This window comes from Suncus etruscus, chromosome 1 (assembly GCF_024139225.1).
Source record: "Suncus etruscus isolate mSunEtr1 chromosome 1, mSunEtr1.pri.cur, whole genome shotgun sequence".
NCBI lineage: Eukaryota > Metazoa > Chordata > Mammalia > Eulipotyphla > Soricidae > Suncus > Suncus etruscus.
In genome coordinates this window covers 5,904,161-5,928,682 of record NC_064848.1, presented here as the reverse complement: position 1 = coordinate 5,928,682, position 24,522 = coordinate 5,904,161, and the positions used below count along the sequence as shown (strand labels likewise).

At 47.9% G+C, this 24,522-nt stretch overlaps 1 protein-coding gene across 1 annotated transcript in view; it reads left to right on the top strand.

Moving 5' to 3' along the window:
* The window catches only part of MAP2K1 (mitogen-activated protein kinase kinase 1), a 103,872-nt gene extending 80,333 nt beyond the window's left edge, over nt 1–23,539 (top strand). Inside the window, exons 7-12 of the mRNA XM_049782804.1 lie at nt 14,719–14,843; nt 16,970–17,171; nt 18,391–18,455; nt 21,255–21,316; nt 21,593–21,638; nt 22,351–23,539. Of these exons, the coding sequence (XP_049638761.1) occupies nt 14,719–14,843; nt 16,970–17,171; nt 18,391–18,455; nt 21,255–21,316; nt 21,593–21,638; nt 22,351–22,464 (614 nt within the window). The 3' untranslated portion in view covers nt 22,465–23,539. The remainder of the gene's footprint in view (nt 1–14,718; nt 14,844–16,969; nt 17,172–18,390; nt 18,456–21,254; nt 21,317–21,592; nt 21,639–22,350) is intronic.
* Nucleotides 23,540–24,522: the final 983 nt, after the last annotated feature.

Genomic DNA, 24,522 nt, shown 5'->3' with positions numbered 1-24,522 from the left:
GAGGATCTCAGATTATGATGATGATGATGTTGATGATGATGTTTTTGTTTTTTGGGGGGCCACACCCGGCGATGCTCAGGGGTTACTCTTGGCTATGTACTCAGAAATTGCTCCTGGCTTGGGGGACCATATGGGACGTCAGTGGATCGAACCGTGGTCTGTCCTAGGCTAGTGCCAGCAAGGCAGATGCCTTACCGCTGCGTCACTGCTCCGGCCCCCAGATCCTAGATTTTTGGGGGCCACTGACCCCTATTCAGAACAAAGAAAGGGGCTAGAGTGGTGGCGTAAGCGGTAAGATGTCTGACTTACCTAGGATGGATAGTGGTTCGATCACCTGGCGTCCCATATGGTCCCCCAAGCCAGGAGCGCATCTCCAGGAGTAATCCCTGAGCATCACTAGGTATGGCCCAAAAAGAAAAAAACAAAAACAAACAGAACAAAGAAAACCACTCCACAGCCCTCGAAATCTGCCTCTTTTAAGTGAACAAATAAAAAGGGCCCCCACCTGTACCCCAGGTTCCCGTCCTCTCAATCCCCATGGCTTTCCATCTCCCCTGTTTGGACAGTGTCATCCACTCTGAAAAGAACTGCCTTGTCCCCTCAGCTGCACAGCATGCATGCTCTGAGCCCCCAGGACTGGGTGCTGGAGTTTCTGTGTCCTTAGAAACCCCCAGGGAGGCGGTTGCAGGCCTCTAGTATAAGGGGTGAGGGGCTCTTTGCAGAAAGGATCCTTCAGCCCAGCTCTGTACACAGCACTTTGCTGACTCAGCCCAGGCTCATCCTGAGCCTTGAGCTCAGCTCCCTGGGCCTGAGTCTCTTATCTCTCCTGGGGTGAGGTGAGTCTTAAAAGGAAAGCTCTCATGGTGCATGGAGGATGGAAGACTCTTACTGGGGATCCTCAAAAAAAGGGGCAACTCAAGGAAGTGTCTTTCTTCCTGGGCATTGATGGGGCTTTTGGGTAGGATCAAGGTGGAGAAATGTTTATGCCACTTGAAGTTTATTTTTCTCTGATGGTAGCTTGTAATTTCCCCCTAAACCAGAGTATCTATGGAGCACTGACTTTTGTGCTCCTGTATAGTGGCTGCTTAGTGAGTGGTTAGGACATGCTACTGCTGTCCAATAGGAGGGTCTTGAACATGGGAGCAGGTGGCCCTTCCAGAGCACTGGGATGTGGCACTGGAACCTAAGTGGGTTCCCCAGTACCAGGTTCTTTGACAGTTGTTGGCATCAGACCCAGAAGTTGGAGTGAGGAAGCATCGACCTCATGTAGGTGTGGTGTGGAAAGGATGCTGTGGCTCTCGTGTCTCCTGGAAGTGCCACCCTGACATCTGGGTGCCTATCCCTTGGATGCCCGAGGCAGGGCTGGCAAGCCATTGGGAACTATGGCCTTTTTACTGACTGGCCACAGGCTGTGCTGCTCCCTTGGCCTCTTGTTTTCCTCTGGCATGGTCCTGGCACTGGACATGTCCTTCCACTCCACTGAAAAGCCACTGCTTTCTGGCCTCACCTCTCTACATTGTCTTCCCCCACATCTTCTTCTGTGAGGAAAGGGGGTGCCAGCATGTCAGAACAGTGTCCTAGCTCACTTGAATGGCAGTAGATTCCTGTGTCGGCTAGCACTAAACACGTGGCGTTCTTTCTGAGGGACAAACAGCTGCTCTTGTTCAAAAAAGAGGGCTTGAAGCAAGTTAGGGAAAGACTTTGTGATTTGGGGGTCTAGAGTGCAGCTCTTGAGTCTTAATTTCCACATTTGTAAAATGGTCAACTCTAAGGGGCTGTTAGAAATGAGAAAATCCAGAAGCATTTTTATTTTCTGCCAGTCCTTCCCACCCCTCTTTTCCTTTAGTCTATATAACCCCTTTCCTCCGGCCTTACCATTTGATTTTGATGTAGGGACCGTGTGTTTCTCTGTTAGTGGTTTCCAGGTTCTGCCATATTTTCTGTAATGACAATATTGAATAAATATGCCCAGACCCAGAGTTAGAAACAGACGAAAAGGTTTATTGACAAGCAAAAGAAAGAAATTTAGGACTAAGCTTGGTTAAGCTCCTTGTACCGGGTTTTAGGGGGAAAATAAAGTCTTTGCATTTCTTATCGGTGAATTGTCAGAGGATTCCTGTTTGCTTTCCAAGGTCCCCAGTTAGTTTGGGTATAGCTAAGATAAGACGGACATCTTGCATTCCTGACTTAGGCCAATGGAGGCTGCCTGCCTGTTTCTATATGTATTTGTGACCATTTGTTTAGGTACATATTTACTCGCTGGCCTCAGTACAGCCTGTAAGTTCAAGGCCTGGGGGCAAAACATTTGATCTTGAGTAAACTGTGGGCTCATATAGTCTTAAAGAGAGCCCTGGAAATTGCAGGAATGTGTAGAATGTAGAATTTTGACATCTGAAATGGAGCCACTTGTAGCTGGCTAGGGGAAACCGAGGCTTACTCTTTCAGTTATGGGAACGGAGACAGAGAGGTGGGTAAGGCACTTGGCTTGCCCATGGCTGACCTGGTTTGATTGTATGTGGGGAGCACCTCCACATAAGGTCCCTGAATTGACCCTTCCCCCCACTCCATTTAAACAGTTTCTTGGAATGACATGATCACTGGGCTCGGAGAGATAGCACAGCAGCGTTTGCCTTGCAAGCAGCCGATCCAGGACCTAAGGTGGTTGGTTCGAATCCCGGTGTCCCATATGGTCCCCCGTGCCTGCCAGGAGCTATTTCTGAGCAGAGAGCCAGGAGTCACCCCTGAGCACCACCGGGTGTGGCCCAAAAACAAAAACAAAAAACAAAAAACAAACAAACAAAAAACCAGATCACTGAATGCCTGCCTTTAAAAATATTTTTTGGCATGTGTTTTGGTCACAGGCAGTGATGCTCAAGGTTTTTAGGCTGTTCTCAGGGGGAACATATGGGATGCCGGGGGTCAAACCCGTGTCATCTGCTTGCAAGACAAATGCCCTACCTGCTCTACTATTGTCCCAGCCCCAAAAACCTGCCTTCTTGTCTATGTTCATTTGTCATCCTGTGTCTGCTTTTTGGGTGAGGAGATAACTGGGCAGAGAGGCCCACCAAGTAGAGAGTAAAAGCCCATTGTGAATCTTGGGAGGGAAGAAAAATGATGAACTTGGTTGCAAAAGTCGAGCATGAAGAGAGATAAAAATAGAGATAAAAATGGGTAGGGCCTGGTATGTGTGCTGGAATTAAGACTCTGTTTGAACTGGGTTGTTCATCGGAAAGAGGTTTGCAGCAGCATAGCTGCTCATCCCTCCCTCCTGCTGTCAGCAGCTTCCTGCAGTCAGACTGTCAGGGAAGATAACTTGCTAGCTCCCTCAGCAGAGCCCTGTTCTCCAAGCTGCCCTGAGGAGATTTCAGGGAGATTGAGGTTTCTTCCATCACAGATTGCACTTGCTCTGTCTGGAGGGAGTGATCCCTGCCCCAGCCCCCTTCCCTTCATCCTTGTTGCCACTGCTGTGACACACTAGGAACTAGATAGCGGCAGGGCTGGTTTTGGATTTGGGGTCATCATCTGCTGCAGTGTGCAGGGGTTTCACCTATGTGAACAGGCATTCTACCACAGAGCCAACTGCAGGGGGAATGGATGGGGGGATAGAGTAAAAAAAAAAAAGAAAAGTAAGAGAGAGAGAGAGAGAGAAAAGAGAAAAAGAAAGAAAGAAAGAAAGAAAGAAAGGAAAGAAGTAAAGAAAGAAAGGAAGAAAGAAAGGAAAGAGAAAGAAAGAAAGAAAGAAAGAAAGAAAGAAGGAAGGAAAGAAGGAAGGAAAGAAAGAAAGAAGGAAGTAAGGAAGGAAGGAAGGAAGAAAGAAGAAAGATGAAAGTGTTAACAGGATGGTACGTGGTCCTGGCCTTTCCACTATACTATTGGCTTTGGCCCCATTTGAAGACGGGCACTCTCAGTGGTGCTCAGGGGATCACTTGATCCATGAACTTGAACTGGGGTCTTGCATGCAAAACATGTGCTCCAACCCTCAAATTGAGTCTGTAGTCCTCACTTGGATATTTTTGCTTGACTCGTTCGGTGGGGGACACACACCCCATGGTTTCTATGGCTACTTTTGGGTCTGTGCTCAGGGGTCACTCCTGACTGCTCATCATTGCTCAGGATCTGATCAGGATGGGCGCATGCAGGGCAGGTCCTTACCTCCTGTACTCTCTCTAGCCCCCATGATAATGTTAACTGAAACTTCTGTGTGTACCTTAAATCCTCTGACATATTCATCTTACAACTGAATGTTTGTACCTTTGTGGTGCAGGGCGAGGGGTGCCTTGAGTCATACCTAGCAGTACTCAGGAGTGACTCCTGGCTTTGTGCTCAGGGATCACTCCTGGCTGGGTTCAGGGCACCATATATGGTGCTGAAGATTGAACCAGAGTCAATTGCATGCAAAGCAAGTGCTCTGGCACAGATTTTTACCTTTGGCATCTTTGCCCACAAACCTCCACTGGTGACTTTTCTAACACTTCAGGGTTGCTACATGGAGCCACTAACCATGTATTCTGTTGTACTATTTACTTATTCAGGTTCAGAATAAGTAAGAGTCTGTGAGTCCCACTTAGCCTTCTACCTAGTTCATTCTTAAATATTCTTATTTGCTTTTAATAGAGGGCAAAGGGGTCAATGTTGGGCCCAATGCAGGCCCAATGGATTGGCATACGAGTCTTGCCAGTACAGTGAGGCTTGAGCCCTGTGGAGCTCAGGGGCCACTAGAGGGCCTCACATGAGGTACACCAGGGATCAGGCCCTGCTCTGCCATGTGAGCTCTCTCCCAGCTCCTCATGTAACCTGAACCCTTGTTCCCTTGATTCTGGGCCTCAGTGCTTCCTCCCCTCTACCAGTATGGGGCCTTAGAATATTTCTTACCATACTCTAGGAGCCAGAGAAATCATTCTATGTGCTGGAATATGCAGGAGGCCTGAGTTATGTCCTGCACTGCATGGTCCCTGGAGCACTGCTGAGTGGATCTCAAAGCAAAGCAAAAAAAACCAAAAACAAAAACAAAAAGCAATTTATTGAAATGACTTACTGGTATTTGGGGCTCAGCAAGCCTGTGGTTGTGGCATCTTTTAGGCTGGCTGGAACAGGCGCCTTTCTTCCCCTACCTCCACACTTCATCTCCTCCCCAGGCTTCCAGCAGCTTTTTTGGTCCTTAGATAGAAAAAGGTAGCAAGGGCTGAAAGCTGGAGTCTCCTCAGAGCCGTTAAGGAAGGCTGTGTGGGAAAAGAGTTTTAGGTAATGGTTAATTGAGGATCTTACATGCTGGCTCTGGAGGGTCTCTTAGTTCATCAGGATTAGGGACCTTTCCTGCCTGTTTCTTTTTTTTTCTTTTTTTTTTTTCTTTTTTTGATTATAAATATTTTTTTACTTTTTTCTTCACAGAATTATTTACGGTACATAGTGACAATGAATGAGGGGCATTCCCACTACCAGAGTTGTCCTCCCTCCACCCCCGTTCCCAGCATGCATCTCATATCTCCTTCCTTTTCCTCCCAGAATACTAGTGTAACTGGTCTCCACTTTACAGCTTGTTGTAGATTATCTATTCTGTTGTTGTTTGAGATAAAAAGGATAAGAAAAAAAAAAAAAAAGGAAGAAAAAATTTGGTAGCAACTACCAAAAAAAGAAAGAGAAAAAGAAAAGAAAAGGAAAAAATGCACCTGGTTAATAAGAAAAGAAAAAAAATCACCAAATAATAACCACAGAAGTGAAAAGGGAAGAGAAAAATGGAAGAAAAAAGAGAAGGAAAATAAAGTCAAAAACTAACAAATCAAAACAAAACAAGAAAAAGAAGTGTTTGGCATTCCCTCCACTTTTTTTTTTTTTTGCATAGGCACAGTAAGCTTAGGGGGAGAATGGGAATTTCCATGGCCTAAGAGATTCAGGGCTTCTCCATCCTTGAAGCATACCATCTTGGAATCAACCCCTGGCTCCATAGATACTCATTACCTCATCCCAAGGGCTTTTTATGTGGTGCCAGGAAACTTTCCTCTCAGTTGTGGATGAGAACATGAGGCCACTGTAGCTAGTGGTGTTGGTATTTGCGAAGGTCCTAGGATAGTGTCTAGGTTAGAGTCTTTACAGTTCTAGAGGTTCTGTTCCATCATTGTTGTGTTCAGTCTTCTGTAACAGATGCTCCCTGTTTCATTCAGTCCCTAAGCCCAAGTATGGGATATTATGGATCTAAGGGTTCTGCTCAGCCTCTGTTGTCCAAGTTGGGCCTCTGTAATAAGAAATCTTTTTTTTTTTTTTTTTTTTTTTAATAAGAGTCCTGGGCTACAGTCTAGGGTAGGGTTTTCCTTATTGGTCCCAAGGAAAGTTCTGCCCAGTCACGGTTGTCAAAGTGAGTTTTTTGTAGATGGTGCTCTTATTTTTTTTTTGTTTTTGTTTTGTTTTTGTTTTTGGGTCACACCCAGCGGTGCTCAGGGGGTTACTCCTGGCTGTCTGCTCAAAAATAGCTCCTGGCAGGCACGGGGGACCATATGGGACATCGGGATTCGAACCAACCACCTTTGGTCCTGGATCGGCTGCTTGCAAGGCATACGCTGCTGTGCTATCTCTCCGGGCCTGGTGCTCTTATTTTTTGCAGGGAGAGGTCTTTAAAACTCTGTCAGGATTGCTACAAAGAGGCCTTTGGAAGCCTTAAAATAGCATTAGAATTTAAAATTGTACAGTGGGTAAGGATCTTGCCTGGCCTAAGTCTGGCAGGAGTAATTTCAGAATGCAGAGCCAGAAGTAACTACTACGCACCACCAGGTAAAAAGAAAAAAGGAAAAAGATAGTGTGTGGGTAGGATGCTTTCCTTGCTTGCTTTGGACCCAGGTTCTATCCCTGGTATCACATATAGTCTCCTGAGCTACACCAGGAGTGCTTTCTGAATGCAGAGCCAGGAGAAAGCCCTGAGCACCATCCGGTGGGGCCCCACAACAAGGCAAAACAAAAAAGTTTTACATTTTTATCACTCCATTTAAATACTGTGGTTTACATAGTTGCTCGTAATATATTTATTTCTGCTATCCCATGTTCCAACAACAATCCTGCCACCAGTATAAAATTCTCTCCACCATTGTCCCCAGATTCCCACTCATCCTAAGCCTGCGTCCTCGGCAGGCACTGGACAACATACTTTATATTGCTTATATACAACTAAGTGGTAATCAAATTATCAAAAATAAAACTCCAGCAAAAGAAAATTTGTGAAAATTATTATTTATCTTAATGGAGTCATTAAATCATTGTCTGAAGATGTCATTGTTTTGGTGTGTGTGTGTGTTTTGTTTTGTTTGGGGGCAGGACCTACACATGGTGGCACTCAGGGGTTACTCCTGGCTCTGTACTCAAGGGATCACTCCTGGCAGGCTTGGGGCACTATATGGGATGAACCCAGGTCAGCTGTATGCAAGGCAAGCGTCCTGCCTGCTATACTTTTCTCCGAGCTCAAATGTCTGAACATTTACTAAACTTCTTGTCGCTAGTTCACCATTTTGTTGCTGGTTTTTTTTTTTAACCTTAGGTGGCATCTGATTTGGTGTGTTTCTACTGTGTTGTCAATTTTGAAATAGTTGGAGCTGTCACATGGCTGTGTATGCAGCCAGGCAGTCCAAGAATTCCAAGTTCTGTGGCTGACATGGTGGCAAGCTGTGGGCATGGTTGTGGCTGCCTGGGCTTCTGGAAGCATGAAAAGGCAAGGGAGGCTTCCCACACTCATTCCAACAAAACCCTGGAAATTTCAGCCCAAATACTGGCATACCTGGAGTTTTGGTCTGTTAGGAAGACAAAACAAAAAAATTTTTTATTTAATTTTGGGCTATACCTGGTGACGCTCAGGGGTTACTCCTGGCTTGAGGGACCATATGGGACGCGGGGGGATTGAGCTGCGGTCCATCCTAGGTTTGCGCGTGCAAGGCAAATGCCCTACCACTCTGGCCCCAAAACAGATTTTTAATTAATTTTTTTAATTTAAAGCATTGTGATTTACAAAGCTATTCATAGTTAATTTTTAGACACAATGTTTTCTCCCACTGAATAGCTGTCTTTTAGTTTTAGCCCATGCTTCTTTTGCTATACAGAAACATTTTAGTTTGACTTGGTCCCATTCAGATTTGATAGCCTTTGCTATTGGCACCATATTGTTGAAGACTCCTTTAAGGTCTAGGTCTAGGAAAATTCTGCCTATGTACTTTATAGATTCAGGTCTGATATCAAGTTCTCTGATCCACCTTGAATTGACTTTTATGTAAGGTATGAGATATGGATCTAGCTTTAGTTTCTTATACATGGTTATCCAATTGTCTCAACACCATTTGTTGAAGAGGCTATTTTTATTCCATTTCATGTTTCCGTCTCCTTTGTCAAAAACTAGTTGATAAGGGTTGAAGCGATAACATAGTGGGTAGCGTGTTGCCTTGCATGTGGCCAACCTGAGTTTGATCCCCAGCATCCCATTTGGTCTCCTGAGCCTGCTAGGAGTAGTTTTTGAGTGCAGAGCCAGGAGGTCTACTGGGTGTGGTCAAAAAACAAACTTGCGGGGCCGGAGAGATAGCATGGAGGTAAGGCGTTTGCCTTTCATGCAGAAGGTCATCAGTTCGAATCCCGGTGTCCCATATGGTCCCCTGTGCCTGCCAGGAGCAATTTCTGAGCCTGGAGCCAGGAATAACCCCTGAGCACTGCCAGGTGTGACCCAAAAACCAAAAAAAAAAAAAACAACAAACTTGGGTCGAGAGCAATAGCTCAGCCTTTGCCTTGCACGTGGCTGACCCAGGACAGACCTGGGTCAATCCCCAGCATCCCAAATGGTCCCCCAAGCCCAGAGCAATTTCTGAGCGCACAGCCAGGAGTAACCCCTGAGCATCACCAGGTGTGGCCCGAAAACCAACCAACCAAACAAACAATTTGTTGACCATATATTTGGGCATTAGAAAAGACAAATTTTGGGAGGGGCCACACCTGGCTTTGCTCAGGTCTTACTCCTGGCTCTGTGTTCAGAAATCGCCCCTGGCAGGCTTGGGGGACCATATGGGGTGCTGAGGATCAAACCCGGGTCCGGCCCAAATTTTTTTTTTCTTTAACCTTTAGCACTAATTTACCCAGTATCCTCTCATTTTGGACTCAGCTCTTTCAAGAGATAAGCCAGTGTCTGTTGTCCCTCCCTTGCTCCTTTGTCCTTTGGCCCCCTGCATACCACTCTTTCTTATTGCCTGCCTTGCATACACAACCTAGGAAAGTCACTTTTTTTTTTTTTTTGATTACACCTGGTGGTGCTAAGGGGTTACTTCTGGCTCTGTGCTCAGAAATCGCTCTTGGTAGGCTCGGGGGACCATATGGGATGCAAGGATTCTAACCAGAGTCCGTCCTCTGTTGGCTGTGTGCAAGGCAAATGCCTTACCGCTGTGCTATCGCGCTGGTCCCAAGTCACTTCTTTTAACACTGAGCACTGAGTTAAACCAGAGTAGACAGGGGTGGGGGGTTGGGGGGGTGAGGGGGGGACACGGACGGGGACGCAAGTGCTCATGTGGGAGCTAATTCTTCTTGCTCATCTTCCTGGCAGGCCAGGCCAGCTAGTCAGGGTGGTGGTATCAGTTCAGACAGTATCCCAGCTGGTTTCTGTCCTGGCTTATCAGTGTCCCCCTTGTCTTTGTGCTTGTGAGCAGTGCCTCTTACCCTCCACCACTTGTCTCTATGCCTGGTCAGTTGTGTGGCCACAGTGTGTTGGATCTTTCCTAACCTAGCGCTGTCTTTGACGATAGGGACTCCTTTCTTATTCATGTCTTCATGCAGGCTACTATGTATAGAGTAAGTATGTCGCTGCTGAATTATCTCATCTGAACAACTTATTTTGGGGGGAATTCATACCCAGAAGTCTCATGACTTATCCCTCTGTTGCAAGTCAGCCCCTGAAGAGGTGGACTGAGGAGGAGGATGGAGGATGAGGTCTTTCCCCTCCAGCTCGGAGCAACGCGTCTGCCACCCTGTCCAGCTGACAGTTCTGAGGTGAAACGGCGGATAAACAGCTCGCAGACAGTCAGGCTTGTGAGAATATTAGCTTTACTCGGTGGACAAGACGAAGTCTAAAAGCCTTAGCATCAGTTTCCTGCACTAAAGCCCCTCACCTCCACAGACCCTTGTTTTTATTCCCCCAAAATCAGGTACCAACACTAGGGTGGGGGCAAAATGCCAGGTCACACCCTAGGGTAGGGCACAATCACCCATCAGGGTAGGGTCAGTAACATAATAATCCCCTAAAATATTTACTATACACAACATCCCTCCTCCCTATTTTATTAAAGGGAAAGAAAATACTCATAGTTTAGGTTATCATAATCATTTTCTTTTTTGGGTGTGGGGTATAGTTTAGTGTTGGCAAACTCTCCCCCGTCCCCCTCCCTCTCTCTCCAGGAGGACGCCTTAGAATCAATTCTGAAGACCCACTTGACCACAGGGGAAAAAACCAATTATGTACTAAGGGAATCATTTGGAGTCCTTAAAAGAAAGGATATTTTTGTGGTTGAAAAATAATTGATTTCACAGATTTTTTCCATAAACTTCCCTTTTTAGTTGGGTTCAAGGAGATGGTTCAGGGGTAATTGACTCACATTTATATATACAAGCCCTGAGTTTAGAGTCCCTGTCCACATGTCCTGTGTCCCCCCGGACTTAGCATTGTCCCATTTGCCCAGTCTGCAATGTACTACTTGATGACTACCCCTGCTCCCCTCAAAGAGAAATCTTCCATGGGGCTTGAAGAGATAGTACAGTGGGTAGGACATTTACCTTGCATACCACAGACTTGGGTTTGGTTGGTCATCTCCTATCTCTCCACCCACAACCCCATGACACATACTAGGAGTGATTGCTCTGGAGTTAACCTCCATATGCGGGGTACAGAGCCTGGTGTAAGCCCTAAGTATAGCTGGGGTAGGAGGCCTAAAAACAAACAAAAAACCCATCCTCTTGGTTCCTTCGGAAGGCTCCCCACCCTCATTGGACACCACAGGATGGCCATCTCTCACATTACTAGTTCAGCAGTTTCCCAGCAATGATCAGTCCAAGGCCCACTGGTGCTTTCCTCCCTCAGCTGCACCCTGTCATATTAGGGAGCGGCACTAAGTCCAGGAGAAGGTCTCTGGAAGCAAAGAGGGGCTGTGCCTGTGATGGGTACCAACTCTGTGGGGGAACTGAGCTAATTTGGGAGTCCCAGGAGCTAGAAGCAGGTGAGTGGGTGAGAAGGGGTCAGTGTGCCAGCATGATTAGAGGGCAGGGCCCCAACCCAGCCACATGGAACACAGGGAACACAGGGACTGGAAAGTCGGGGAGGTCAGTAAAATGAGGGAGGGCTTGGAAAGGCAGTAAGGGTTTGGTGCTCTGCTCCCAGCAGATGAGAATCTCTGTGGGCCTGGCCTGAAGAGAAGGGGGACAGGAACAGAGCAGGGAAGGCAAAAGGGGCAGGTGGACATTGGAGAGGAGAATTTTCTTGTGGCCTGATCTGACAGGGGATCTCATTTCTGCCCCTGGGGGCCTGGCCTGCTAGCTCCAGCCCCTGGGGACTGTGTCTCCAGGCATCTTCTGTTCCAGCTTCTGGGTCACCAGGCGGGGCTGTGTGTCAAATAGGGTCCAGCAGGAAAAATCCCCTCCTGGCTCACTCTGCTCTTCTCTGTTCCCCCTCCCCCAGAATCTGCAGCCTCAGGCAGGCAGGTGGTGCTTGTTCCCTGGAGCTGACAGCCAGGGATGGAGGAAGGCTTGTTATGTAAGTCTGGTAAGAGGAGGCTTGCTTGCCACGTGAATAGAAAGCAAACTCAAGGATGTTGCAGAGTGTGGATACCGCCCTCCTGGGCAGCCACTGCAGCTTGGGCCCAGGTCTGAGCACAGAGGAAGAGCCTAGGCAGAAATACAGCGTGGGTACCAGGTCTGAGCACAGAGGAAGGACCCTGGGCAGGAGTGCAATCCAGGCACCAGTATTGAGCACAGAAGATGGGCCTGGGCAGAAACTGCGGCACTTGGTCACAACCCGACCCAGGATGGAGAAGATGAGTGACTAGGAGGCATCTGAGGAAGGATGTGTGGGATATCAGGGGTGATTGTTTTTCCAACTCATTCTTGGGAATATCTTTAAGTAGATGGAGTAGAATTGGTTTAAAAGTTAATTGGGGGGCCCGGAGAGATAGCACAGCGGTGTTTGCCTTGCAAGCAGCCGATCCAGGACCAAAGGTGGTTGGTTCGAATCCCGGTGTCCCATATGGTCCCCCGTGCCTGCCAGGAGCTATTTCTGAGCAGACAGCCAGGAGTAACCCCTGAGCAATGCCGGGTGTGGCCCCCCCCCAAAAAAAGTTAATTGGGGGGGCCCGGAGAGATAGCACAGCGGCGTTTGCCTTGCAAGCAGCCGATCCAGGACCAAAGGTGGTGGGTTCGAATCCCAGTGTCCCATATGGTCCCCCGTGCCTGCCAGGAGCTATTTCTGAGCAGACAGCCAGGAGGAACCCCTGAGCACCACCGGGTGTGCCCCCCCCCAAAAAAAAAGTTAATTGGGGGCCTGGAGTGATATGATAGTAAAGTAGGTAGGGCACTTTCCTTGTATGTGGCCAACCCAGTTTTGATCCCCATGATTTCATATGGTCCCTGAATTTTCTAGGAGTGATTTCTGAGTACAGAGCCAGGAGTAAGCCCTGAGTAATGCAGGATGTAGCTCAAAAACAAAACAGAAGCAAAAAAGGAAGAAATGGAGGCTGGAGATGTAGTACAGTGCCTCAGGCATGTCATATTTGTCTGGCTGACCCCAGATCATTTCCTGGTACCACAGATTTCTGAACAATGCTGGTGCTACTTTAATGACCCAGGGAATCCTCAGGCCTGCGCCTGAGTTGCCAGCCCCATTGACCTAAGATAGATAGCAGGGAGGTTTGCTGGGCCTGCGGAGATTTGTGTTTGGAAGCTCCCCCGCCACCCCCGGGAAAATAAGTCAACTCCAAGATGTTTCATGAATAATCAATAATTAATCATGATCGATCATAAATTATTAATAAGAATATCTTAGGGGGCCAGAGCCATAGTAGACGCAGGTAGAGTGCTTTATCGTGCACATAGCTTGCCCAGGTTCAATCCCCCAGTATCCTATCTGGTGCCCCAAACCCTCCCAACAGGAGTGATTCCTAAGCACAGAACAGGTTGTCACCAAGGTAACCCAGAACAAACAATAAATGTGATTAGTGTGTGTTTTTCATTGTTCATTGACTTTGGTAGAGTAGATGGGATGGCTTATTTCCTCTCATTCTCTGGAAGTTTTGTAAGTGTCTGCTTCACTTCTCTCTGAGTCCTGCCACCCTTGACCACATGGAATAAGTCGCATTGCTTGCTGATGTGTATCAACAAAGCCCAGGCCTGGGATCTTTTATCAAGTTTCAGCCTCAATTTCCCATCTGCAGCTGCAGTGCTTGTACTTAGCACACCCACCCTCAGGGCAGTTGTGTTGATGAGATGGTTGAGGGAGAACATTCAGGAGTTTGGGGGCCTGAGAAATAGCAAAGCAAGGAAAGTTCTTGTCTAGCACACAGCTGAGTTTGATCTTTGGCTCCCATATGGTCCCCCTGAAAACTACCAATAGTCATCCCTGAGTGTAGAGCCAGGAGTAAGCACTGAGTGCAGAGTCAAATGTCAGCCCTGAGTTTGGTAATGGCCCCCAAACAAAAAATCCGACATTTAGAGGTTCACCTCTTTGCAAACAGCAAGTGGAGTCAGCATCAGCCATGGGAACAAGGAAGATCCCAGCTGGGAAGGGGCCCAGGATGGACTCTGATACCACCTGGACCCTGAGGAGCAGCCCTTCAAGCATAAGGCTTCCCTAAACTAAAGTGTTAAGATATGATGTCAATGAAGAGAATCATAAGTAAATCCATTGGTTTGCACACTTACTCATAAAACCTACATGCTCTATCATTGGCTTCAAACAGCAGTACCTCAGTGTTGCAGGCTTTGGTCTGCAACCTTATATAGAAGCGCAGGTCTCGGTATTTTCTGGCCAGTCATATGTCTCATTGGTGGGAGTGGTTGTACCAGCAGAATTTGAGATCTTTATTCATAATATGCATACAGGATTCATTATTTTTATGGTTTGGGGGACACTTCCTGTGGGAGCTCAGGGCTTACTCCTGTTCTGTACCCAGAGATCACCTCTTCAAGGGGTTTGGGGCACCAGTTAGGATTTGGGGATTGAACCTGGGTAAACTACATGCAAGACATGCGTCCTACCTGCTATGGCTCTGGCTCTCTAAGATATTCTTATTAATAATTCATGATCAACTATTATTATTGATTATTCATGGTACATCTTCATGTGGATCTTCTGACTAATATTGAATCCTCAGAGTGGAAATCCAAGAGCTAGAGTGATAGTATGGTGGGCAGGGCACTTTCTTTGTATGTAGCCAACCTGGGTTCCATTCCTGGCATTTAATATGGTCCCCCGATCCTCCAGGAGTGATCCTTGAGCACAAGCCCTGAAACCTACTGGCTTTGTGTCCTGCTGTCAGCAGCATGTCATAACTTCTCCTGAGACCACTTCTTGAAACCATGCACAGTGGGAAATGAAAGATCCTATGTGTGTACTGTGGGGCAGCAGGTATTGGACGCATGGTCGAGGCTGGTCTGTCTGATGTGTTGACCCTCCCTCTCCCAGCTTACTCCTGTTCATTCCCTCTTTTTCTGTTGTTTTCTCTCCTGCAGATGTCAAACCCTCTAACATCCTAGTGAACTCCCGTGGGGAGATCAAGCTCTGTGACTTTGGGGTCAGCGGACAGCTCATCGACTCCATGGCCAACTCCTTTGTGGGCACCAGGTCCTACATGTCGGTATGGACAGTGGGCTCTTCATTTCTAGCTTCTAGTCAAGTCATGGATAGGGGCCAGTGGTGGGGCCTTGGGTGAGGAAGAGAGCCATGCTGGGTGAGGCACGGTGGCCCCTGTGGAGCGAGGCAGCAAAACCAGACATGGTTTTGACTGTTCATAGACTTGGGAGCAGGATAAGCTTATGGGGCCTGGAACACAGGAGGGGAATTGCTTCAGCATAACTCTGCTGGTGGCCAGTGCTCAGATGTTCTCAGCACATGGTGTATGTTCTGAAGAGATCAAGGTCCAGCTCCCTTCACACACTCCTGCTGGATTGCTTTCAGGACCTCAAACCAGAAATGCCCAGACATGCCTCTTCCCCACCTGAGTCAGGGTGTGCCCACTCTTTGGAGTTAATGAGAACCATCAGCCCCATCCAGCCTCCATTGTTCCCCCTCACTGCTGCTCCCATTTTCCTTCCCCAGCCCTCATCATTGCTGCCAGCTCAGCCTGGTTGCTGTCTGCATGCTGGTTCAGTCCCCACCCAGACTTGCTCCTCTTCTGATTCTTCATGTGTTGGCCTGTGTGGGGCCCAGAGAGCTGATGCACATGCTTTTTGGGCAGGAAGAGACCACAGAGGGTCTTTCTGGGCCCCAAGGATCTGGCTCAGGGACTGCAAGTCTGGTCCCTAATGGACAGTGATTGTGCTCATCTTAGACAAATTGTAGAATTCAGAGAGGTTGCTGACCTGCGCCCTTGCCTTGGTGCAGCAGATGGAAAGCCAATCAGTCCTCCAGGCCACACTGGCCCTCCTTTGCCTTTTTGGCAGTGCCTGGCCCACTGCCCAAAGCTTCTGTGGAAGGTTGTGCCCATACCCTCAGTTCTCTTGCCTGCCTCCTGCCGCCCTCTGGTGTGAGACTTGAGCCACTGCAGCCATCTCTCCCTGGCCCCTCTGCTCCAGTGACTCAAGTCTTTTAAGAAACTGAAACCCTTTAGTTTCTTCCCTGTGTCTGAAAGCTGAACAGTTGAGCTCAGGTTCAGAATGGGTCCACGTGCTCCAGGATGTACCAATCCAGGGCTTAGTGGTCTTGTTGTTTCAACAGAGCCCATTATTGCAGTTCATGAAAATTCCCGTGAGAGAGATCTAGTTGCTGTCTCAGTGGATGTTCGATGGGGCAGAGGTTCAGTTTGGGGGGTCAGGCTCTTGCAATCCAGGTGTTACTACCAAGTAGTGCTTAGCAAGAAAGAACAGTGTTTAGTACAGAGCTGTGAATTTTACCCGATTGGCTCCTCTCACATCGGTGACAACTGGGGGAGTATTTTGCAGAGATCAACATAGATCTTCATTTTATTTTTCTTTGGTTTTGGGGCTACATTTAGCAGTACTCAGGGGCTACTTCTGGCTCTGTACTCAGGGATCACTCCTGGCTGTGCTTGGGGGTGGGGGGGACTCTATAGGATACCAAGGATCAGACGCTGGTCCTGCAAGGCAAGCACCCTCCCCATTGTACTATTGCTCTAGCCCTAGTTCTTTATGTTAATTAAAAACAGCTTTCTCAGTAGCTACAGCAGGCAGACAGAAGGGATTATGTTACCTATGTGCTGTCTTCTTCAACCCACTTTACGTAACAGAAAAACGAAAATACTCAGCTTAATAAAACTGCTAAGTCCCAGAGTTGTGATTTGCTTTGGGCCTCCTGACCCCAGATGGTCTGGTGCGTCCTCCCTCATACCATGTGGTCCAGTGGCAGAACTGCTGCTTCACAGAGGCTCATGCCCAGGTCCAGCCTCTTCCTGTCCCACAATCAGAACAAGAGGAGCATCTCCTGCTGGATTTGGTACAGATTGTCCTACTTATTAGGGACAAGGATCAGATTGGGATCATAGCCAAAGCAACAGTCATGGCTTCACCAGGCTGGCTACTCTTCATTCAGGGCCAGTTTCATGGGGGGCAATTATGAGGGGGTGGAGCTGTGCATCTAGGGGGGGCATGGGGCAGACAGGAAGCACCATCCAGGTGAGTGGGAATCCATAGATGGAGTGGGCAGGCAGAGGGAACAGGTCAGCTCGGAACAGCCTGTGGACATGTAGACTCACCTGCCCTATGGTCAGGCTAGCATGCAACCGACTTCCCTGTGTCTTTCCTGCAGCCAGAGCGATTGCAGGGAACACATTACTCGGTGCAGTCGGACATCTGGAGCATGGGGCTCTCCCTGGTAGAGATGGCCGTGGGGAGGTACCCCATCCCGCCTCCTGACGCCAAGGAGCTGGAGCTGATGTTTGGGTGTCCGGTGGAGGGAGATGCTGCCGAGACGCCACCAAGGCCAAGAACCCCTGGGAGGCCCCTCAGCTGTGAGTGGCCCAATGTGGCCTTCATTTACCATTGGGGCTTCTGGGTGGTTGTTGGTACATTTTCCACAGACTGAGTCCTTTCTCTGAGTGCCAGTCTGGAGCTGGGCAGCAGAGCAGGTAATGCAGGACATCGTCACTAGCCACATCACCTGTATTCCCAACATAGCATTTGATGTGCATTGTTTTGGGGTACACACCAGTGTGCTTAAGGACTTCTCCCAACTCTGCTGGGGGTCTCCGCTGACAGTGCTCAGGTACCATGTGCTGGAGATTTAACTTGGGGCATGCGTTCCTGCCCTGAGATTGTTCTCTGTCCCCTTGATAGATATTTTAATAAATCTGGCATTTCATTTTTTGGTATACTTATAAGAAGTAATAAACACCATATTAAAATATACACTTTTTTATTTTTTTATTTTTTATTTTTTTATTTTTGTGTCATACCTAACGGCGCTCAGGGGTTACTCCTGGCTTTGCACTCAGAAGTCACTCCTGAGTGACTTGGCAGGTCTGGGGGCCATAAGTGATGCTGGGAATTGAACTGGGTCTGTCCTGTGTTGACCGTGTATCACTCTGGCCTCTAAAATACACATTTTAAAGTGTACAATTCAGTGGCCAGTGTGTGACCAGCCTCACATGTAATGAGGTTAGTGTTGAAGCTCCATCTATGGGGCCGGTGCAGTGGCGCTAGAGGTAAGGTGTCTGCCTTGCCAGTGCTAGCCTAGGACGGACCTCGGTTCGATCCCCCAGCGTCCCAAATGGTCCCCCAATCCAGGAGCGACTTCTGAGCGCATAGCCAGGAGTAACCCCTGAGCATCACCGGGTGTGCCAAAAATAAAAGAAATTCCCCCCCCAAAAAAAATAAAAGAAATTCCATCTTCCTGTTACTTACTTATTATCTCATCTGCTGCTCCCTCTATAGGGAAAAGAGATTTCCAGGGCACATCTTCAGGGAATCCTGAAATTATTGCAGAACTCAAAGTTAGACTACTGGCTAACTAGTTTGCCCAAGATCACAAATCTCAGATGCAGCAGAGCCCAGAGTGTCAAGCTAGATGTCAGCCTGCGGCCTTGGTAGATCCCTTCTTTATGGTTGTTCTATTTGTTGTCGAGAACCTCTTTGACACACACCCCCCCTCCCCCCGGGATCCAAGCTCAGCCTCTAGCTACATATTGACAAGTGACAAATGTTTTCCTTTCCTTTTGATGGAACCTGTAGCATATGGAATGGACAGCCGACCACCCATGGCAATCTTTGAGTTGTTGGATTACATAGTCAATGAGGTGAGTACTGCCGGCTTCTCTCACTTTGGACTGTCTTTGTTCCATGTTATAAGATATTTAAGAGAACTGAGAGGCTGGATTAAAAAAAAAGAGAGAGAAACTCAGGGCCAGGAAGAGTCCTGGTGGTTTATGGTTTTTGCGGGGGGTAAGAGAGAGCGGGGTAGGGGAGGATGCACCACACTTGTCAGTGCTCAGGAGTAACTCCTGGCTCTGCACTTAGGGATCACTCCTGGCAGTGCTTGGGCACCATATGGGATGCCAGGTATCGAACCTGGGATGGCCACGAGCAAGGCAGATGCCTTACCTACTGTACTTTCTCTCCACCCCAAAGAATCCTAGTGTTGTGTTAACGTGTGGCCCATCCTGGTTTGATGCCACCACATGTTCTCCTGCAATTGCCAGCAGTGACCCCTGATGACTACCAGGTTCCAAACAGCACCATCCTTTGGGGCCCAGTGATGCTCAACGCTCCTGAGCATGGCCTGGGAACAAAACTCAGCTGCTCTGAATGGGAACCTGTAAGTCAATCCCATAGCGAGGATGCTTGTGAGTGGCGTACTAGATGTTTTATTCTCTAGGCCTTGCATGCTATTGAGCAGCAAGCCATTTCCCAGGGCATATCTCCTGAGTTCTCCTATCCAGAAGCCTCCACCTTGCTTTTTCACATTTTTGCTCTTTCACCAAGTATTTCTTAGCATATTTTTTTTCCTTTTGGTTTTTGAGTCACACCAGCAGTGCTCACGGTTATTCCTGGCTCTGTGCTTAGGAATCACTCCTGGCAGGCTCGTGGGACCATCTAAGACAGTGGTCCTCAAACTATGGCCTGTGGGCCACATATTGTATTTATATCTGTTTTGTTTCTTCATTGCAAAATAAGATATATGCAGTGTGCATAAGAATTCGTTCATAAGTTTTGTTTTTACTAGAGTCAGACCCTCCAATGGTCTGAGGGACAGTGAACTGGCCCCCTGTTTAAAAAGTTTGAGGACCCCCGATCTAAGAAGTCAGGGATCAAACCTGAGTTGGCCTGATGCAAGGCAAAACTATGAGGCCTTCCTCATTGCGCTATTGCTCCAGCCCCTCTTCTGCATGTCTAAGTGCTAAACACATGGAGTGGGTAGAAATAAAGTGGACATGCCTAGATGGAAAAAGCAAAGTTCTTGGCCTGAGACTGTGGCTGAGAGGTAGAAACACTTGCCTTGCATGTGTGAAGTCCTGGGTTTTGATCCCTGGAGTGGGGGTGGAGTAGGACTAAGAAGGACTTAGGACTAAGAAGACTTAGGAGGACAAAATACTTAGTAAGACAACACATTATTACTGTAAATCAAGGTTATCTCTACAAAGTGCCAGTAGAATAGACAAGAGTCAGGGAGAGGGGCTGGAGCAATAGTACAGCAAGGAGGATCTTTTCCTTGCATACCTAGGCATGATTCCTGGCATCCCATTTGGTCCCCTCAAGCATAGCAAGGACTAATTCCTGAGTGAAGATCCAAGAATAACCCTTGAGCATAGCCAGGTGTGGCCCCAAAACTTAAAAAATTGGGCCCGGAGAGATAGCACAGCGGTGTTTGCCTTGCAAGCAGCCGATCCAGGACCAAAGGTGGTTGGTTCGAATCCCAGTGTCCCATATGGTCCCCCGTGCCTGCCAGGAGCTATTTCTGAGCAGACAGCCAGGAGTAACCCCTGAGCATCGCCAGGTGTGACCCAAAAACCAAAAAAAAAACAAAAACAAAAACAAAACACAACTTAAAAAATTGACTGACAGGAGTGCATTCCATGCCAGGGGATCAAAGTGCCTTCCCCTACCCTTGGTGCTGCCCAGGTGGCCTCCAGTACCCCTGTACTGCTGGGCCAAGCTAGAAATCATCTACCCAATTGGCCTGGTGTGATCCTTGGACTTCCTGAGCATTTAGGAGTCACTACCATCCGGAAACAGATCCAGAAAACATCACAATGCTTACAGAATAGTAAGCATACAGAGATCACTGGGGTTTTGTGGCCACATGCAGTTGTGCTCGGGGCTGCTTCTAGCACAGTGCTCAGGCAATGCTTCCCTGGTGTTGGGCTCAAACTCATGTCTCCTGCAGTCACTGTTGGCTGAAGCCCATGGAACTTTCCTCCTGTACTTCCCCACAATTCAGCTCAGCACTACTTCTATCCTGTCCCATGTCCTTGTAGGAGGCTTGACAGCACCATGGCCGGGTCCCTCTGTCACATGCTGCATGTTCAGTGCTTTCTTCCCCATGAGGTTCCAAACTGGGAGGGTTGGCCTGGCTGCTGGAGGCTAAATTGGGTCTCTCTGCCCTAGAACTTCCCTGTGTCCTGATGAACAGCAAGGCCAGCTTTCCAGAACAGGTTTGGAGTGGACTTTTACCTTTGACTCAGATAAAGCTCAGTCCCCTGCAGTCCTTATGCCTTTGCTGGGCTGTGGTGGATGTACTGATCTGTGAGGTGTCATTCTGGGCAGTGTCTAGGAACTCCCTGACTCTGTGATACAGTCTCCACACTTCCCCAGTGCAGTGAGGTCTGGACCCTGCAGGTAAGGTGCAGAGGCACACATTCGCCTCATGCTAGAAACTAGTGGCAGTTTCCACAAGACGCATACCAGGGTTTGTAGTGGATACATCAGACATGGAGTCCCTGAAACCATTATGTCCATTATGTAGAGAGGTAAACAGAGTCAATACTGTTCTGAAACAGTGTCCCTGTTCTGATGAGACAGGATAATGCCTTCTCTCCATGGGAGGAGATTCAGGATACAAAGCACGGCACCTCTCATTTCTTCTCCTGTCTTTACAGCCTCCCCCGAAACTGCCCAGTAGTGTCTTCAGCCTGGAATTCCAGGACTTTGTGAATAAATGGTGAGTTGTTTGGGGAAAAGCCTGAGTCTTTAGCTCTGCGCCCCATCCTGAGGACACCACCTCCAATGTAGTCCCCTCTGCCAGAGCAAGGGACAGGTATCTCTGAGGCTGCCCTTTCTCTGCCCTAAACCCTAAGGACCCTCAGCCTCCAGCAAACCCTGTGAGGAGCAGGAGGCCAAGTGTGACTATCTCCCTCTCAGAGCCCAGAGGACTTGGGGGCAGAGAATTCCAAACTGGAATCAAGCTACAGTTCATGATATCTCTTTCTTTTTGAAGCTTAATCAAAAACCCCGCAGAGAGAGCAGATTTGAAGCAACTCATGGTGAGTTTCCTTTGCTTCCTACTGCTAGGACATTATTTCTTCTTCTCTTCTCTGTCACCCCTGCTCTCTGAGCCTCTTTCCTGCTTGGCCTTCCACTAGCCTAGGGTTCAGGCAAGGGTGCTGCAGTCTTTTGGGGGATTTTTTTTTGGGCCACACCTGGTGACGCTCAGGAGTTACTCCTGGCTATGTCCTGAGAAATCGCTCCTGGCTTGGGGAACCATATGGGACACCAGGGGATTGAACTGTGGTCGGTCCTGGGGCAGTTGTGTGTAAGGCAATTGCCCTACTGCTGCGCCATTGCTCCGGCCCCTTTGGGTGCTGCAGTCTCTGGGGCTGTTGGTTTAGAAAGCTGAGGGGGGCCTGGCTCCCATAGCATACCAGTGCCCTGCCATATCACTGCCAGTATGGCAGGAGAGTGGAAATTGGAAATGCATCCTCACTGCCTGTGAGCACAGAACATAAAGCTGCAGCCCCATTTCAGAGCTGAGATCAGTTCAGGGGAACAACCATCAAAAGCAAATCAAAACAATCAAAAGCCACGGGGCGGGGTGGGGGGGGAAGGCCAGTCTCTCTGCTGGCTTGGCCCCCTCAATCCACTGCTGCCCCAGGAACCTGTTTTCAAATGCAATGCAAGCTCCAGAATGAGACTCTGGGCTTTCCATCTTAATGCTGTTTTTAACCGCGGTGCCCTCTCACCATCTCTTATGCACAGGTTCATGCTTTCATCAAGAGGTCTGATGCGGAGGAAGTGGATTTCGCAGGTTGGCTTTGCTCCACCATCGGCCTTAACCAGCCTAGCACTCCGACCCATGCGGCTGGTGTTTAAGCATCTGGGACCTGCGCAAGTGTGTGTGGCCGTGTCGCTTTCAGGCCTTCCCATGCCTCTGTTCAGACATGCATTTCGCCCGTGACAAAGGATGAAGAACACAGCATGTGCCAACATTCTATCTGTGTCCCTTAACGTATTACTGTCTTTATTCTTACTCCTGTTGTTCACTCCTGGGGTAGATTGGCTTTTTGTGTGGGGCTGTGATCACACATACCCAGTGCTAAATGACAGTGACATTCTGGTGACTGTGGGAGTTCCTCCTGCTGACACGAGCACTGCTCTTCCATCCTGTGACTGGCTTGCTCCCTCTGTTTCTAGGATTCAGGGAGTATTGGTGGTACTTCATTCTTGTCAGGTGCCCTTGGGAGTTTTCACAGGCAGTGCATGTAAAGCATGTTTTGTTGCTATTAAAAAATGAGCATCAAGGGGCCGGAGCACTAGTACTGCAGATAAGGCATTTGTCTTGCACACGGCCAACCTGGGTTCAATCCCCAGTATCCTATATGGTACCCCGAGCACTGTCAGGAGTAATTCGTGAGGACAGAGCCAGGAGTAAACCCTGAGCATTACTGGGTGTGGCCCCAAAACAATTTTTTTCTGTGAATTAAAAAAAAATAAAAATGAATATCAGAATGTGAGTGTCATGTTGCTTTATTTTATTATTACTATTTTCTTGCTTTGAGTATAGAATTCAGCAGGACCCATCAAAATCTAGCCAGAGCCCTCACTGCCATGATAGCTGGGGCACTGCTAGTCTGTCTCCTGTGATGGTCTATAGACTTCTAGTTGCATTTCTATATTTATTTTTAAAAATACTGTGTGGGCTATTTAGTGGCATCTGTCTCTTTAGTTCAGATTAGTGTTTCTGAAATGGGGTTCCTTGAATGTTACAAATGGATCAAGGCATTAAAATGTATGAGATTCATGCTTTCCAAATCCCAGTGCTGATGCTATTGTAAACAGCAGTATGTATAGTGCCTATAAATTGTATGAAATCCTCTTAACTATTTTAATTCAGATGTTTAACAAGTCGACTCTCTTATCCAAATAAATAAACTATTAAGTTAAAAAAGCGAATGAAAGAGATTTCTAGTTTTTTGGTCTGATTTTAAATGTCTTCAATAAAAAAAATATAATAATTTCACCAAACATTACCATGAAGGGTAAGATGAGTTAGTTTCATGGTCTCATGAATGGGCTGAAAATTCTCGGTTCCCAATACCCGGATCTTGAATCTTCCAGGCTCCTTTCCATGAGAGCTATATTCCCTCCTCCTTTCCTTTATGAGGCCAAAACATTCAAAGGGAGTATGCTGGGCAGCTGCCCTGAGCAGGGGTGCACCTTACCCATGGTTGTTGCACAGCTGCCATCCAGCAAAGTGCATCCTATGCTGCTTTGCCCACAGGGCTCTTCTGTTCCACTTAAGACTACCCAGTTATGGGGGCCGGAGAGATAGCATGGAGGTAAGGCGTTTGCCTTTCATGCAGGAGGTCATTGGTTCGAATCCCGGCACCCCATATGGTCCCCCGTGCCTGCCAGGAGCAATTTCTGAGCCTAGAGCCAGGAATAACCCCTGAGCACTGCCGGGTGTGACCCAAAAACCACAAAAAAAAAAAAAAAAAAAAAAAAAAGACTACCCAGTTATGCTCAAGGCTTACTCCTGGCTCTGCACTTAGGTATCACTTCCATGGTGCTCGAGAAATCATATGGGATCCTGGGGATTGAACTTCAGTCAGCTGTCTCCAAGGACAGTGCCTCCCATTGTAAAACTTTATAAAGATGCAGTTAAATTTAAAGTGGAACAGTGGCTAGAGAAGTCCAGTCTGTTTCCCCCAGTCATTTCTTTTCACCCCTCTCTCTCCCAGTCATTATTACTGAGAACAATGTTCCCTGCTATCAGTCTTGCTGTGATTTTGATTTTGATTTTGATTCCCCATGTGAAATCCAATCCTAAAACTTTGTCTTGGGAGACACTCAGAGATCACATTTAGTGGGATCCAGAGAACCACAGGTTTGCCAGAGATCAAACTCGGGTCAGCCACATTGCAAGGCAAA